The sequence below is a fragment of the Haemaphysalis longicornis genome, unplaced genomic scaffold (assembly GCF_048455015.1).
Source record: "Haemaphysalis longicornis isolate Haplotype H1 unplaced genomic scaffold, Haemaphysalis longicornis Haplotype H1 scaffold_5, whole genome shotgun sequence".
Classification (NCBI taxonomy): domain Eukaryota; kingdom Metazoa; phylum Arthropoda; class Arachnida; order Ixodida; family Ixodidae; genus Haemaphysalis; species Haemaphysalis longicornis.
This window is the reverse complement of record NW_027526385.1, coordinates 63,643,869-63,659,985: the sequence shown is the minus strand read 5'-3', so window position 1 is coordinate 63,659,985 and position 16,117 is coordinate 63,643,869. Positions and strand designations below refer to the sequence as shown.

The following is a 16,117-nucleotide window of genomic DNA, read 5'->3' as shown; positions in this document are numbered from 1 at the left end:
GCCACAGAACTAGCGCCCCGTCACGGCTAAGATGTAAGCGAAACGGCCCTTGAAGCCCAACAGGCAAGCTGACAGACACACGTCGTCGAAGTGGGTGCAGCGTTCGCGACTCGCGAGCAGTGACGTAAGGCGAGATGTCCGCCGGCACGCGCCACATAGCGGATCAGTGCCTGAACACGGCCGCTGGATGAGAGGCGCACTGACGTGCGGCCTGCCGCGTGCTCCCAAACCGGCGTGAGGGTGCCTAGTACCCATCGCTGCCGCGGCGGCGCCACCGTTCCGGGACTGGTTGCGGTGAGCGCAGCCCGCGGGACGCCGGCTTTTGGGCCGCTTATTTCGAAGTGTGGGCTTATCATCGGCGTTCCACGTTCCGCATAAGGCATTTGCCAGCACTAATGTTACGCCTGTTAAAAGACAAAGACGATTAGCGGCGGCCGAGCTTAATTTGGTCAAGGTGGAAGTTAAATTCCATTCACAGCAGCAGCATTACGCGTTGATAGTGTGCCTTCTGTCTTGCATTGCTGTGTCGTTGTGTCTCACGTCGCCCGGCATGCTCTTTGTGACCTCACGCACGGCAGAGATTTACGTTTTGTCTGCAAGCTGCGACTGCAGAGAATATATTAAAATTCCCGACAAGCAGAAACAATGTTTTTGTGGCGGCGCTTGTTATTTATGAGTGCCAACACTTCTCAATGTTTAAGACGTAACCAACTTTTATGTACGTTTTTCCTCGTGCACTAAATAAAACACCCCAATTCGTATTAATCTCACGGCACATATGACTTGATTACACGTTATGTAGTTATGAAGTAATACTAATATCATGTCGGCCCTTTTTTATTTTGATAATATATATATATACAGTTGAGTGAAAAGCGATTGCAGTTTCTACCTGATATTTTTACTTCTTCCCTGTAGCCTCTAAAAAAATTAAGGAGAGCAGATGGGATTTCCGGGTCGACAAAAAACTTAAAAAAAAATATTTGGCGAGCTTGGCAAGCTAAATTTTTGCCCGGACACGAAAGAAAAAAAGCGAAATTGTACAGAAATTCCAAAAATTGCCTAATAATGCGTAAGCATTCGAACATCGCTTTTCCACTTCACGTTTTCTTGTTTTCTTTGCTATTTTAAACCAACAATTGTACATCTTGAATATCATAATTATTAATTGTTCTAACTGCGTGAATTACACATTATTTGTGCAGATACAAGGCATTGCACTTGTTGCATTACGTAGAGATTATGCTAGGGTACTCAAAAAAGAAAGCTGACGTAATAATAACGTATGTGAAAATTTTCTTACGCTACGAAAATTAATTCGAATTGAAGCGCAGTATGTTCACAGATCAAAACTAGCGCAACGTCTTTAAAGCGCGCTAATTTGAGCGCATACTGGTGCTGCTCCAGGAGCCCGGCCGTTAGCTTCACGGATAAATGCGTATGGGTTTAAATCGGCGGTGAAATAACGGAGGATATAGCGCTTGTTCTCATCGCAAAGTTTGAAAAATGCTTAGCAACGTGGACCGCGTACGCACTGTTTCTTGAACACAGCACGGTGCATTTATTTTTCTTTCTATACAACCTCGAGCTGTAATCAAGTTTTCATAGCGCGTTTAAAGGCATTGTCGTGCCTGCGAAAATAAAACAACCAAATCTCTATGCGCGGCAAGACATGATCGGGCCAGTATAAGTGTATCAAAAAAAAAAAAAGACACGCATAGCAAAATGTCTAGTCTTTTCAAATCCTTTTTCGACCATCCTATCGCCTGTCCTCGTTTTATGAGGTGCGCATTCCGCCCGGCCAGCATGTTTTTGCAAAGAAGTGTCTTTAGGCAAGCTTTAATCCGTCGCCGGCAAATATTCATCGCTCTCCCGTGTGTCGACACCGCGTTTCCCGAGAAAAGGTGACATTTTTGAAATTTCGGACGAATAAAGTCCCACCAAATACCTGCCGCTTGAACTGTAACTAAAGAACTTGCGGCTTTAAACTGTGCAACGCGGTTTACGTGCTGTGTGTGAGACGCTTTGTACAAAGCTAACCGGTGGTTATTATCTTTTTGTTGAATATTATCTTTTTTAACAATGTTGTCGAATATGGAGCATCTTTATAGATTTGTTAGATTTAAAATGTATTGCCTATATCTCATTCAAGAATTATTTTAGCTTCTGGCTGCTTCAGTCACGGCCGGGCGGCTGGATCGAGCGACAGACTGGCACACTTACATACATACGGACAGATAGTTTTCGCGGTTGAGTAGCCCAGGAAGGACAACCGCATCTTTAAAACCCGTGCGCTGGCTGTCTCTCTCAGTCGGTGCAAGCGCTCGCCTACGGGGACCGCCCCGCTCCGTCCCGAAACCAGTCCCCGAACGCTAGCGCCGCGAGGGAGTCAAGCGGCGGCAAACGTAACCACCGCCACTCACGCCCTCGCCCGTTGAAATCCGGGCGACGCGGCAGGCCGCACCTTGCGTGCGCTCTCATCCAGCGTGCGCTCTCATCCAGCGGCCGTGGCCTGAACTAAGCGTCCCTACCCTTCCCATTCAAAAGCGCGCGACGCGTCAGGCAATGTTAATACAGGCGGCGTTGAAACAACAAATAACAAAGGCCCTAATGCCGACCCTTGACGTATCGGTGACGTAACGTCAACTCGGTTTGAATTATAGTAATTTATCCCAGCATACTGAGACCTTGACCAAAAATAAGAAGTGATCCAATTAATTCCGCTGGTATGTATTTCAAGACAGAACAGTTTGTGTAAAAGATTATGTGGTACACAAACACTTCTTTAAATCCAAAAATACGCAATCAACTCGTAGGCCAAGGTCAAAACTGCAAAATAAATTATGGCTGAATTCTAGTAATCGCGTCGTGTACGAAAGACCGGACCTAAAGACATGTTGAGCTTGCGTGCAGTAGTTACCATTTTCCGGGTGCTTAACAAAGGAGCTGTAAAAAGATGTATTCTAAGGTTTTGTAGCGAAAGCTGCCGTACACTACCTCGGGCAGTCTTCGCGGGGTGACCAGTTCTGACCTTGAGCGCTACGGGTCAAACCACACCTCCTTCCGCAAGCGCCCGGATCGGACCAGCGCCCGATGGCGGGGAGAGATAGGCGACGAGGGAGCTGAGAAGCGCGCGGGGCACGTGCCGCTACCTGGCGGAGGGAGGCGAGGACGCCGCCGCCGCAGCGAAAAGTGCGCGCGACGAAGGAAGCCGACGTGCGCGCAGAGTCGTGTGCGTTGGAGTTGGGCGAACATACAGCCGTGTTCGCTCGTACAGCGGCGACGCTCAAACAACGCCGTGAGGCGAAAAAGAGGAAACACGCTACTGTTGCGTCCAGCTTCGCTGCCTTGAAGTCTTACGCGTTAGTGTGAGCTACCTACATTTTTTCAACATACGCTTGCGAGTGAGATGGCCTTGTAGTTAGGAGCACTGCTTTTCAGACCAGTTTGGTGAATTGGGAGTGCGTAAGACCATGATGTCTTGCAAATCGCTAATGGAGAAATTTGAGTAGGGAACTGCTAATTTGGGTTTAATGTAGACATGTTGTAGGCATTGAGAATGGCTGAGTTGACCGTTCACAAAACAAAAAGAGCTGATGAGCTAGGGCGCAGAGCAACTTGAAAGTTAAAAAAAAAAACGGTAACGGGATTTCAACCCGGGTTAAGGTGCTCGCTTCGCAGGAGCGGAACTATTAAACTACGAGAGCAAGCGGTTCTGAGCGGTTAAATTGAGGCCTAGGAGCACGTGGACATAGCTTCAAACATGCCCCCAGATGGCGCCATGCGTCGCTTGGCTGTGCTGACTAGAAAACGCCTATTCGCTGCCTCATGGGGAATATTGGCGCATTTGTTGCACACAGCCGACTTGACCGGCGGCGCGTGGCATTTTAATTTCTTGCCCGACACATCGTTGTCCCCGTGCACGAAAACTCCGGTATTTGCATCTGAACCGCCATGGAAGCGTTGTTCTTTCACTAGTCCTATGGGATGTAACAATACCAGTAGTTTTGTTAGTGGTTTATTTTTTTTTTTACAGCGCCAGAAAGGCTCTGCGGTGGTCGTTTTACTTCTTGAGTAAGGTGTCAGCATGTGCGTGCAAAGCCTTGCCAGAAGCGACATTCACGTCGTTCCTATAATTTCACATTGAAAGTGCTGCTACCCCTACTTCTAAAAATACTCAGTGGCTAAAGCGTTCTGCCGCAGGGCACAAGGACGCGGGCTGGATTCCCGGCCGCGGCGGCCGCTTTTCTGGTGAGGCGAAAAACAAAAACGCCCGTGTGTTCGAGATTTCGGCGCACGTTGAAGATCCCCAGATCTTCAAAATTAATCCGGAGCCCTCCACTACGGCGTGCCTCACCGCCTGTGTAGCGTCGGCGCGTTGGCGTTCGTGATTGGAAAAAAGGCTATTCAAAGATAAGACGGAGCAAGAAACACAAGTCAGTTATCAGATACATGGAGTTTGCGTTTTTGGTAGGAGTTTGATTGTTTTTTTGTTTTTTCGCTTTGTAATTATTTCCTGCGGTCTGCCATCGATGTTTCATTCGTTCGAAGGTAGTGATGTTTCAAATCGACGCTATCAATGTTTTTGGTGATGACGCAGATTCTTGCTCCTTATACTTATATTTTTACATTTTCCAAACTAAAATTACATTGATAATAGCCTTCCGTCTTGTGTTTGTTGGTTTCTCTTCGTTTTTGAACAGCGCTTTTCCAATCATGGACGTATGCCAACACGTCCAATTCGCCGTTCTTCTAGTCGTTTGAAAATATACCCGATGCCATGCATGCGTGTGTGCTCGTGCTCGCTCTCGCCTGTCTCTGCCGTCAGACGCGGTCATTCTGGCGTCTTCTCAAATTGTTTGGCAGATGAATTAAGCGTTGCCGTTTAGGCAAAAATTATATGGCTACGGTTTCATGTACAGTTGAACCTCGTTGTAACGAACACCGATATAGCGAATTATCGGTTATAGCGAACTATAAATGCGAGGTTTGGTTGGTCACGCTTCATTTCAATGACACTTATTCTTTTATAACGAAGGTAAAACTGTGAGCGCCGCGCGCACTATCTGGTATAACGAAGAAATATTTGAGCAGTAGGCTGAGAAGCTACTTGGAAAAAAATCCCCGCATTTCCCCGAGGGGAAGAATGTGAAAGTGCGAATGCACGAGTTGAATTTGCGCGGTTCGGTAATGTTCGCGAAAGAGAGATCACACACACACACACAACTACAAAGAAAGAAAGATGCATTTATTCACAGACACCTATTTGTGTTGTCGTTGTACTTGATTGCTAGAGCGGATCTGAGCTTTGAAATTTCGTGTCAGTACTCCTTTAAGCGGGTGCATTAGCCCTTCTCACGCCCGATTCCTGGCCAATCCCCCACCTGGGTATGTGCCATGTCAGCGGCCAGGCAGCGCGCGCCCATCTTTGAAATTTCGTGTCAGTACTCCTTTAAGCGGGTGCATTAGCCCTTCTCACGCCCGATTCCTGGCCAATCCCCCACGTGGGTATGTGCCATGTCAGCGGCCAGGCAGCGCGCGCCCATCTCCCCCCGTTGCCAAGGAAGACGAGGAGATTCCTGGCCAATCCCCCACGTGGGTATGCTATGCGGACATCGCCGGTGGACGCAGGTTGAGGGTCGCTTAAGAAGTGCATTGCACTTAAAACTCCCGGCGTCCGAAACTGCAGACGTAGGAAAGGCCCCTTTGTTCGTGGACACTCTGGAAAGCTTCATCCAGCTCAGCGCTGTGAATAGCCACGAAACAAAGATCACACCCTTCGTCGAAAAAATAAGAACGCAGGCCTGTTTTGTCAGCTGTTGTAATTTCCTGTATCATATTCTGGTTCACTGAGCTTGAAATGCCACAAGGAGAAAGATGAGGGTTACCTTGTTTATAGTGGGTTCGAAGATTAAAATAATGCATTTTTGTATCCAGTATTTCTGAGCGAGTCAGATTACCGATTGGTTTGAACCGATGTTTAGCGCTACTGTTAGAACGGATATCGGATATAACGAACGAATTCACTGTCCCGATACTACTTCGTTCGAGGTTCGACTGGATTTGTCATGTGTGCGTACAACAAGCTACGTGTCTTTATAGCGCGAGGCATTGGACAACGAATGCACCCGTGTGCGCTTGCGCTATTACCACGCGGTCACCGTCAAAGTCGAACGCCGTTCAAAACATTCATTTGGATCTCTAGTTTTGTGGACCTGCTCTCAACGGTAGGTCGAAGAATGAGGCATACTGCGGTTGTGTAAGTAGCTACTTTGCTAACACCATGGCAGTAGACAGACAGCAACACCGGCCAACTCCGTAGTTTCCCGTCCGGGCACATACCAAAGCGTCCCTCTCGGGGTCCCAAAAACAGGGAGAGCGTCCCCGCGCACTTCCGCACACAGCCCCACTTCCCCGCATCCCCTCGCGCCATCTTCCGGGCGACGAGGTCAACAAGTCCCAGCGGCCTCTGGCAACGCCACCTAGATAAGAAACCATCTTCAGGTGGCGTTGCCGGTGGCCGTTCGGTGAGCGGGGATGGCGAGGGCAGAGCTGCCGACCAGAGTTGTGCAGGGCCGCCAAAGAAGTCCCCACAGTCTAGAGGTCTCATCACCTGGATACGCATTTAGAGTCGATTTGTTCTCAATATTCGCCATTCCCCGGGGGATCAGCAGTCCCAAGGAGATAAGAAATGTTTCTTAAAGGTTCGCCACTGTTCGACCAGCGTCTTCCTTGTCAACGTTCAGGCAACCTTATCTCGGTCGGCGTTCCAAGCGCTTGCGTGTCTGATTCCCTCCGGCTCCGCGGGGTGGCGGTCGCGGTCGTGTTACGGCCTATAGGAGTAGGCCAAGCGCAGCCCGGCTGCCGTATGAACCTGGAAAGGGACTGAGCCACCGAAGATCCGGGCGAGATAATGACAACCTTTATACCATGCCGCCAGCATACATATATATCCCACACATGTGACCAGTGACGTCACGTTCAGAGTGCACTTGACAGTTCAGGGGGACAGCACCAGATAACGCAGACACACTACAGGCGGCATAGGAGCCATCACTACAGTCTCGTCGTCTAGACAAGTTGCCGTTACCCATGTTGAATTTCACTTTTCTTCTGTTTCCATAACGGGGACGCCTCGTATAATTCCGACTCAAGCATCGTTGAGCATCTACCTTTACAGACTTTAATGGTCGGCGAATTTTTATGTGCCGTAATAGAGGTGCTGGTCTCCCTTTTCTCACAGGTGCGGTGCCCGTGCCCTGGAGTGGGTCTTCGACCATCCCGTCCTCCCGGAAGAGATCGCCAAGCTCGCGTCCGTGAGCGAGGCCGAGGCGACCACCATGGCGCGCCGGTCCCTGGCCGATATGCAGCCCATGCTCGCCTTCATGCGGCTCACTGGCGTGGTGAAAAACGAGCTCGTGTTCGAAGCGCGCGGACCCCGGGGTCCGCGTCTTGACGTCCTGAACGAAGACTGCTGGCGCCACGTGCGGTCCTTCCTTAAACTCGAGGACGTCAAGGACTCTGACCTGTAGTAGCCTGACACGATGAAAGTTCTTTCCGAAAGGCAGGAATGGCTGAAAAGTGGAAAGTACAATGCTCTATCTCCAGTTTATTTTGCAAATAAAATGTTCAATAGCACGGCTGTGTAAACGATTGTCTGCTCACAGGAATCCCGGCAACCTGGGTTCCGGGAGTAATCTCGTTCATGTCCTTCTCGTCCTTTTTTAAATCCTCTTTTATATACCGTGCCGGGTTTAAAGTTCCTGCGTTATGTTTCCAAGGGCGAGGCCAATACTCTAGCGACAATGCGTGATGTACCAAACTAGGCCAGTGCGTACATGCACGTTGGCTGCCGAACTTTGACCTTCGCCGAGGATGATATTTCGTGGAAGCATCTAAGGATACGTTATCGCTTTGGATATACAGTACACTCTCGATTAACGGAACTTCAAGGGTCCGTAAAAATTAGTTCCATTTAACAGGAGTTCTGTTTACTGAGTACTGATAAAGATATGCAAAACTGCCTTTGAAAGAACCGCAATTGAAACAACGGAGGCAAGAGGCCTCAACATGGCGAGCTATTACAAGCCACAGAATTAAGAAGCTCGTCACGTGACATTTGTTTACCCTGGGTGACCTATGGGCGCTGAAATTTTGGTGCCTCTGTGTGGCCGCGCGCGCGTTCTTCGATAAATCGTGATTGTCAGAGCGCAGTGTGGCTGTATGACACGTTGGGAGTGAGTCTTCATGCCACAGACAGAGTAGCGATGCCGTGCTGCCCAGTACCAGGCTGTTTCAACCGGCTGGCAGTTGAAAAACGCCGGCATTGTTTCCCGCTGATAGAAAGACAGTGACCTAGCGCAAATTACAGCCACTAGAAAAGAGTAGCTTGTTTGGTGGCTCTAGCGTAGCCCATAGACACTAAATGAGGCATGTTAGCGCAACCGAGCCTGACCTTGTCGCACCGGCAAGCTGTCTCGAAATCTTTGTAAAGTAAATACAGCTGTCATGGTTGCCAGGCGGCGCCCGGACAAATTCCGCTCGTCAATATCGGCTGCAATAAAGCGCATAAAGCTGGCCACCCTGGCGTGAGACACCAAAATGGCTTTAGTGGTTCTAGTTGTAAGGATTTGGTTTTGGGGGAGAGGGTGGGAGGGGCATCCACCAACCATGGGAAAAAGAGTGCCGTCCGCTCCACACCAGGGACAACAAGAAGAGGTAACTTGAGCGGAGTTGTCGCGAACTCTTTGTAGGTGGGGAAAGGTGTTTTTTGCAAGGCACTGTAGTGGTGTGCCTTCTCAGTAGACCTATACCCCACATATACGGGCACCGCGCTGCTACTAAAGAGTCACCGGCAAGCTGCTTCTCTTCCTTTGAGAGTCTCACCAATTCGTACGTGTTAGCAATACCTGTTATACATGTTACGCCCTTCGCCACGGCAGAATACCTAGAAACCTTCATGATGCGGGCACTGAAGTGGCTGTGTGTGATAATTCTATATAAAACATAAAAACCTCCAAATAATTGTGCGCGTTCACAAGCGTGCGCCGATGCGACGTCACTGCTGCAGACGGGGGAGGGAGAGAGAGAAAACTTTATTGGCTGCGGAAATGGGTTAAAGAAAATCCAAGTCGGAAGGTTGCTTGCGGGCAAGGGGAAGAAGGTCTTCCCTCCAGGAGTCCCTTTTCTTGATTTAGGTGGGAAATCTCGTCGTCGTCGTCGTAAGCAGATGTCTTTTGGCGACCTCTTCCGCCCTCTTGACCAGCGTATCTGTAGGTGCGGGTCGGGGCTGCGAAACCAGACCTCCGAAATCTGCTCACAAGGGAATTAAGGGAAGGGTTCTGAAGACACGGCCAGAGGATGTGGGCTTGGTTGGCACTGGCACCACCTAAGGGACAACCTGAAGAAAAAAAGTGTATGACAGCTGCATCTTACCGGTACTCACCTATGGGGCAGAAACTTGGAGGCTCACTAAGAGGGTTCAACTTAAATTGAGGGCGACTCAGCGGGCAACGGAGCGGAAGATGATAGGTGTAACATTGAGGGACAAGAAGGGAGCAGAGTGGGTCAGGGAACAAACGCGTGTTAAGGAAATATTAGTAGAAATTAAGAAGAAGAAATGGACGTGGGTAGGGCATGTAATGCGAAGGCAACATAACCGTTGGTCATTAAGGGTAACAGAGTGTATCCCTAGAGAAGGCAGGCGTTTCAGGGGGCGCAGAAAGTGAGATGGGCAGATAAGATCAAGACGTTTGCGGGGATACATTGGTCGCAGTTAGCACAGGACCGGGGTAGTTGGAGATTAATGGGAGAGGCCTTTGCCATGCAGTGGGTGTAGATAGGCTGGTGATGCTGGTGATGATGGGACAGCCGAGGTAAGGTATAGGCCGGGCGAGTAGGGTCATGAAGATGAAATTCGGGAATACTCCCATCGGGAGTTGGCGCCAGACGTGACTCTTCTCGAATGTAAGGTATTTATCTACCTGAGGGTAAATCCGACAGGTAAGAAGGTAATAGGTATTACTGTCACGATAAACAACCAGACGGTCCCGGGCACCCGTGGTAGGTATGCGAGCTCGGTCCAGCACGGATAGTAAATCCTCGGGATTGGTCATGGACCGGCTCATTTCCCTCGAGCCCGGTAATCGCTGTGGTCAAGATCAGCTGCACAAAGGATTGCGCGGCGTTAGAGCGAAACATTTTGAGTGCCGTTGGGGATGTGCGTCCAGCGGCGAATTTTTGGAGAGCTGTTTAAGAATCTGTAATGATTGTTGCAGTGGTAGGCATGAGTGAAAGGGCAACTGTTATCGCCGCCTTTTCCGCGCCAGTTCTGGGATGGGCGTCCGGGCTCTGATACAATGCCTTTTTTGTTGTGTTACCATAACTGGAAGTTGTCCACGGGTCCCAAGAATGTTTGAAAATGCGTATTTGCTCATATACAGGCACTACGGCATACGAGGGAGAAATCATTGCTTTTTTTAGATTAATGGGTTTAAACATTTACTCTGTTCCAGGGCCAGGAGGGGTCTTGGCCCTGGACCCCGCTTTAATCATTATTATTAACATCTGCTGCGCCTCATGAAGTGATCGCGTGATCACCGAAGGCACGCTGGCGCGCGCTATCCTGCCGTGATCTCGCAGCCCAAATCATCTTTGAACCTCCCGCGCATATGTCACGTGGTTCGGATGAGCCACAAATGGGAGATGAGCAATAGGCGAAGGTGTGAGGGCGAGGGTGCTTCTCTGCGGCAACGCATTGCGAAAGTGTGAGGGGGAGGCAGTCAGACACACTGAGAGTTGGCGACACGCAGGAAGATGACGCACCGTCCTTCGCCACACCAGACGCCACTGCTCCTTTTCATTTCTGCCTGGGGTATCTAGTTCTCTCGCTCGGCTACAATAGGCGAAGGTGTCAGGGCGAGGGTGCTTCTCTGCGGCAACGCATTGCAAAAGTGTGAGGGGGAGGCAGTCAGACACACTGAGAGTTGGCGACACGCAGGAAGATGACGCGCCGCCCTTCACCACACCAGACGCCACTGTTCCTTTTCATTTCTGCCTGGGGTGTCTAGTTTGCTCGCTGGGCTACGCGGACGCCGCCGCCTAAGCTAAAAGGAGTACTGGCACGAAATTTTTGTGTTACGTTTTTTTCGCCGGTATAGGTGCCTACGAGCCCACTAATCATAGAATAGCACATTAGATTGCCGATTGCGGCATGAATAATTACTTACAGGTGCGCTTATTCGTGTCGGTTTAGGTTTCCGTGAAGCGAACACCGAGGCGGCCTGTATGACGGGAAGGCGCATTTGACGTCACTGTTCATGTCGCACCACTGACGATACCGGTCTGGGCACGCGCGCGCGCCCCAGAACGGCCCGACCGGCCGTAGTCGCACGTGACGTCAGTCCCAAAAAGTGTGACGTGGGGCACAAGGCGGAAAAGCACGCGCCAACATTACCGCGGCTGCCTCGGTACGTCACGAGAGCCCTGACATCGGCCGTTTCGGTCGAAGCGCCGATGACGTCGTGAGCTTGCTCGACGGCGCGGGTGAGCTTTCTTGGGCGCGCAAGGATTAAAACTGATTTAAAATATGTTGTACCGAATGGTACGGTTTACACTTCCAAGGGAGTATCTCCATATACAAAGAAAGGTTTTTACATAGTTATCTGAGCTTTGAAATTTCGTGTCAGTTGATGAAGTCGAGTTAGGAAGTTGATGCTACAAATCATGTAGAAAATTTTAAAGTGGATAATATCAGAGGGCAATAAAATTCCAAACTTCCACAGCTTTAGCAAAAACTTTTTTTGCGTGTTTTATGTCTGCCTCACACGCAAAGGAGGTGCCCGCCCCAGAGGTGCTACAAAGTAGTACATGCCTTCAGGCAGACCAAAATTTTAACGCATCCAACGTGGGAAACTTAACAGAAAATATTTTTTTTGAGAACACTAAGGGGGAACTCTTTAGAGCCCGCTCGACATTGGGGCGGTTCCGAAAATTACCAAATAGATGATATAACAAGGCACCAGCTTCTAATGCCCCCCTGGCGTCGCCTCAATATTTAAATACTCGCATGTTCCAAAAGGAAGGCTAACTTTTCTTGCTTTAGGGTCATTACTTCTGTAAATGCAATGAGGAAACCAACGCGAAATGGAATTGATGCGCCCCTGTATCATCGCTTGGAACTCAGTTACAGCTGTCATCCCATTCATGCAAGATTATAACTTCTACAGTGCACAATGTGAATTTTAAAGCAAAGCTTTCTAGCTCTGCCAACCAACGGTTCTTTCGTGGCGTGTGGGACAACAAACTCCCAACGCGTCGGAGGCGGCCGCGGGGGGAGGGAGGGAGGCGAGGGTTTTACTCACGGAGCACACTAGAGATGGCAAAGGGAATTTACCCAGCGTTCCCCGCGCGGAACTGCCTGCTCGCCGTCGGCCGCGTCGGCGGTGCGGCTTTGTTGTCTGCTTTAGCGACGACTGTTTTGGGCCTGTTTTGGTGTAGCTTTGCGTCCATTGGGCGGTGCCTTCGCACGGCTTGATTAGCTTGTTCGACAGCCCCTCCACGGTAACCCACACTCGACAGAATTGAGTAGTCGTACGGCAAACATACGTTGTTTACAGGGTGGGAAAACAAAATGTAGAAACCACATCCAGACATCTGGCAGCTAGAGAAACACTACCTTTTGCGCACTGCTTGCCATGAATGGGACTCTATTTTCTAAATTGATGAATACCAATTCGGTTGTGTTTTAGGAGGTATGAAAAAAGGCGGAATGAGCAACTGGTTCTGATAAATAGCGATTATAAAAGTTCCCTCAGCTTTCTCGCAATTCTCAAACTTACTAAACTAACTAGTTTAAACCGGTATAAATAGGAATAACTAAGCTCACACGCCGAATTGTTTAGCTGTCTGCATTTGGGTCACGCGGTGGTGTAGATGGCTAGGTTCCGCTGTCTCACCCTTCGAAAGACGCTCCTCTCCGTTTTCTTTCTCCCGACTCACGGCCAGGCTACAGCGGCGGCGTCCGCCGCCCCAACCCGGCCGTGGCCGACGCTGCTGCGTTCGGGACTCCCCCCTCGCGAATTCCAGGTAACGGCTGGCAGAATCGCTGGTTTCACTCTTTGTAGAGCCACGTGCGTAAATTCAAGTGACGTCGCATGGGCAGTTGTGGGTGTCGTTTAAAGCTTTGCTTTCCAATCACATTAACAGCGTGGACTGGAGCCAATTTTTTGGTTTTCGCATTATTATTTTCTTTGTAGAGTATTGGTGTTTTTAAGCGCTGGCTTTGCTGGGCACACGTCTGAGTGGAACCTGTGGGCAATGTCTACGGTCTGCCGGAGCAGCGCACGTCCTCAACTAGCAGGTGCTGCCGCACTCTCTTCCAGCAGCGCTTGTCCAGGTTGTCCAGCTGAGGCCGACCGTCCGGGCTGGGCAGACAGACCACTCTCTCCCTCACCACCCCGCAGAGCCTCATGAAGACGTGCATGTCTTCGATATTCTTGAGCGCTCGTCCAATCATGGCGGCTGCCTCATCACTGTCAACGGAGGCCACTCGCATGACCTCCTCCCGAAGTGCAGGGTGGCGGCCCATTCGTTCCAGGCCTTGCGCTCCGAGCCTGCAAACAGAAGGTTCGCATGAGCAAAAATCTGCTGAGCAAGCGATAGACATATACGAGCTAGTCGAATGGAACAAGGCGGCTAAACACTAGAGCCAACCTCAAAAGCGACCTTTTTTCCGCGCCGTCATATGCATGATCCTGTACTGACCACCGTCATACAGTATGCATTCCGCTCTGCAACACTAACCTATTTTTTCCTCGTTCCTTACAAGAGCAGTTAACGGAGGAAATCGCCTAGGCTTTTCGGTAGCTTTCTATATGGTTGATTGTAATGAAGGGGACGGAATCACGACTGATTGTCGAATCCCTGCGTGAGTAGACGTCATGGGAAATTGGAGTAGAGAAAGGCATGTGAACAAGCATCGCCCAATCCACGCGTGGGTATGCGCTGCGAACGTGTAACAGCCATCATCAGTTTGAGTCCGTGTGGCTAGAAAGGAGACACCCGGACTGATTACTTTCGATCCGAGCGTTCCGACCCGCCTCTTACTCGGAACAACTCTGGTTTAATCAAGCGCGGTGTCTAGAGTGCCGTCTGAGAAACTCGCATTTTTTAAAACTGCAATGATACAGGTTAGAGCGTCTGCAATTGTAGTGTAGCAGTTCTGTCTTAGCTTCCTGTTTGTAAGGGCGGAGGTTTGAGTCCGACTCCTGCTTGTTTTTGTTACATCCTAAGTTTCAATTATAAATTTCCTAACTTAGGTTAGTTGCCTGTGTTTTAAATTATGTTTTTAGGGGCGAAGCTCCTTAAGGCGTGGGTCTGTCCATCCTCGACGTATGTATGTAGCCACCTCTAGTTTAGTTCTTTGATTGTTTACTAGATGGCGTGGCTACCTCTAGTTTAGTTCTTGGATTGTTTACTAGATGGCGGTACTTGTATATGATGAAAAGATGCGCTTGGATTGTTTACTAGATGGCGTGGCTACCTCTAGTTTAGTTCTCGGATTGTTTACTAGATGGCGGGGAGCGTTGTAATAAAATCCGTTCGCTGTTGGCGCGCGCTCGGAGTCGCCCGATGGATAAGTAAGGCTGCAGAGCGGCGAGCGCGCAAGGCGGCGGCAGCGCGTGCTTGCAGACAGAATCCCGATGTGCGAGCCCGCGAGGCAGAAGCGCTCCGTGAAGCTGCGCGACGCCGCCGCCAAGATCCTGCCGTACGAGAGCGGGAGGCCGAAGCGTGTCGTCTGGCTGCGCGACGACGCCGCCAAGATCCCAGCGTTCGAGAACGAGGGGCCCAAGCGTCACGGCAACGGCGCGAGGACCCTGCCGTACGCGAAGCGGCACGGCTGCGGCGCGAAGAGGATCTCCAAAACGTCAGAGAACGGGAAGCGGCGAGAAAGCGCGCGTATCGGCAGGCAGACCCCGATGCAGTGAGAGCTCGTGAGGCGTCTGCAAAACGCATCAGGCGAGCTCAGCCCCAAGGTGCCGACGCGCGGTTTAAGCGAGACTTTCTAGACGTTACGTTCGGACACAGTTGCAGTGTGTTCAACTTTCACTGAAGAGTCACGGTTTTACCGATGATTTCCCCTCAGGAGCTTCGCCCACTCATCATCATTCTCCCCGTGGATATGCTGCGAATTTTTTATGTTTTGTTCGATAGGCTTTATTAGATTAGTTTACGTCAAGCTACGCTAGTGGAGGAAGAAATAATGCCAGACGCGGAATTTTTTTCATAAAAACAGCGTTGCACGTCGCTTTAGTGGAGTGCCTATATCAACGTTGGACGGCGCTCTAGACACAGCCGTAATCTGACACCATTGGAATCATTTTTCCCATAGAGTTTCATACTGATATACACTAGAGGCAAATCTGGCGACACTGTCTAGGGGAGCCGCGCTTGAGCGAGCGTTCCGTCATGTAATGGGCAGGGATGTTCCACTTGTCCTTGGCATGGCTCACGAACAGGCTGAAAAGTTGCCTCTGGCTGCAAAAATGCAACAATATTACTGCAGCATGTTAATCGAATTTGTTTTATTATAAAATTAAAGCTCCAGAAAGATGTATTTGCCAGGGATTATTCAGAAGCGTCCTGCAAGATGAAAAAAAAAAAAAAAAAACAATGTTACCCGTTTTTATTGATTTTGGCTTCAAGACGAAAAAGAAGCCATGTGGCTAACCAAGCCAAGTAGGCGAGTAACGTCGCTAGCTCCAATGGCGCCGCCCATGACGGCCCGCGAATGCAGCGCCAGATTTCCCTCTATCATATATTAGTATGAAACTCAATGATTTTTCCAGTGTGCCTGTCATCTGCTGTATTCGGGAGCCAAGCGCGCAGCAAGATAATTGCAGCTTGCACGATGCCCGTCAACCACGTCCTTCTTAGAGGCGACGGAGCGTAAATCCGCGCATCAAAATAAATGACCGGCTTATCGCTTCTTGACCAAGAATTTTCTCAAAGAGTGCGCCATCCTCTCAAAGGTTCAAGAAGAACTGCGAATGCGTGCAGTGTACCGACTTCGCATTCAGAAGGCACAGCATGCAGCAGAGGCTGTGCGGTCCGTTGT

The 16,117-nt window shown here is 49.9% G+C and overlaps 1 protein-coding gene across 1 annotated transcript in view; it reads left to right on the top strand.

The window, feature by feature from the left end:
* The window catches only part of LOC144139714 (uncharacterized), a 12,807-nt gene extending 5,187 nt beyond the window's left edge, over window positions 1-7,620 (top strand). The window contains exon 4 of the mRNA XM_077671996.1: window positions 7,244-7,620. Coding sequence (XP_077528122.1) covers window positions 7,244-7,532 — 289 coding nt within the window. The 3' untranslated portion in view covers window positions 7,533-7,620. The remainder of the gene's footprint in view (window positions 1-7,243) is intronic.
* The last annotated feature ends 8,497 nt before the right edge of the window (window positions 7,621-16,117 follow it).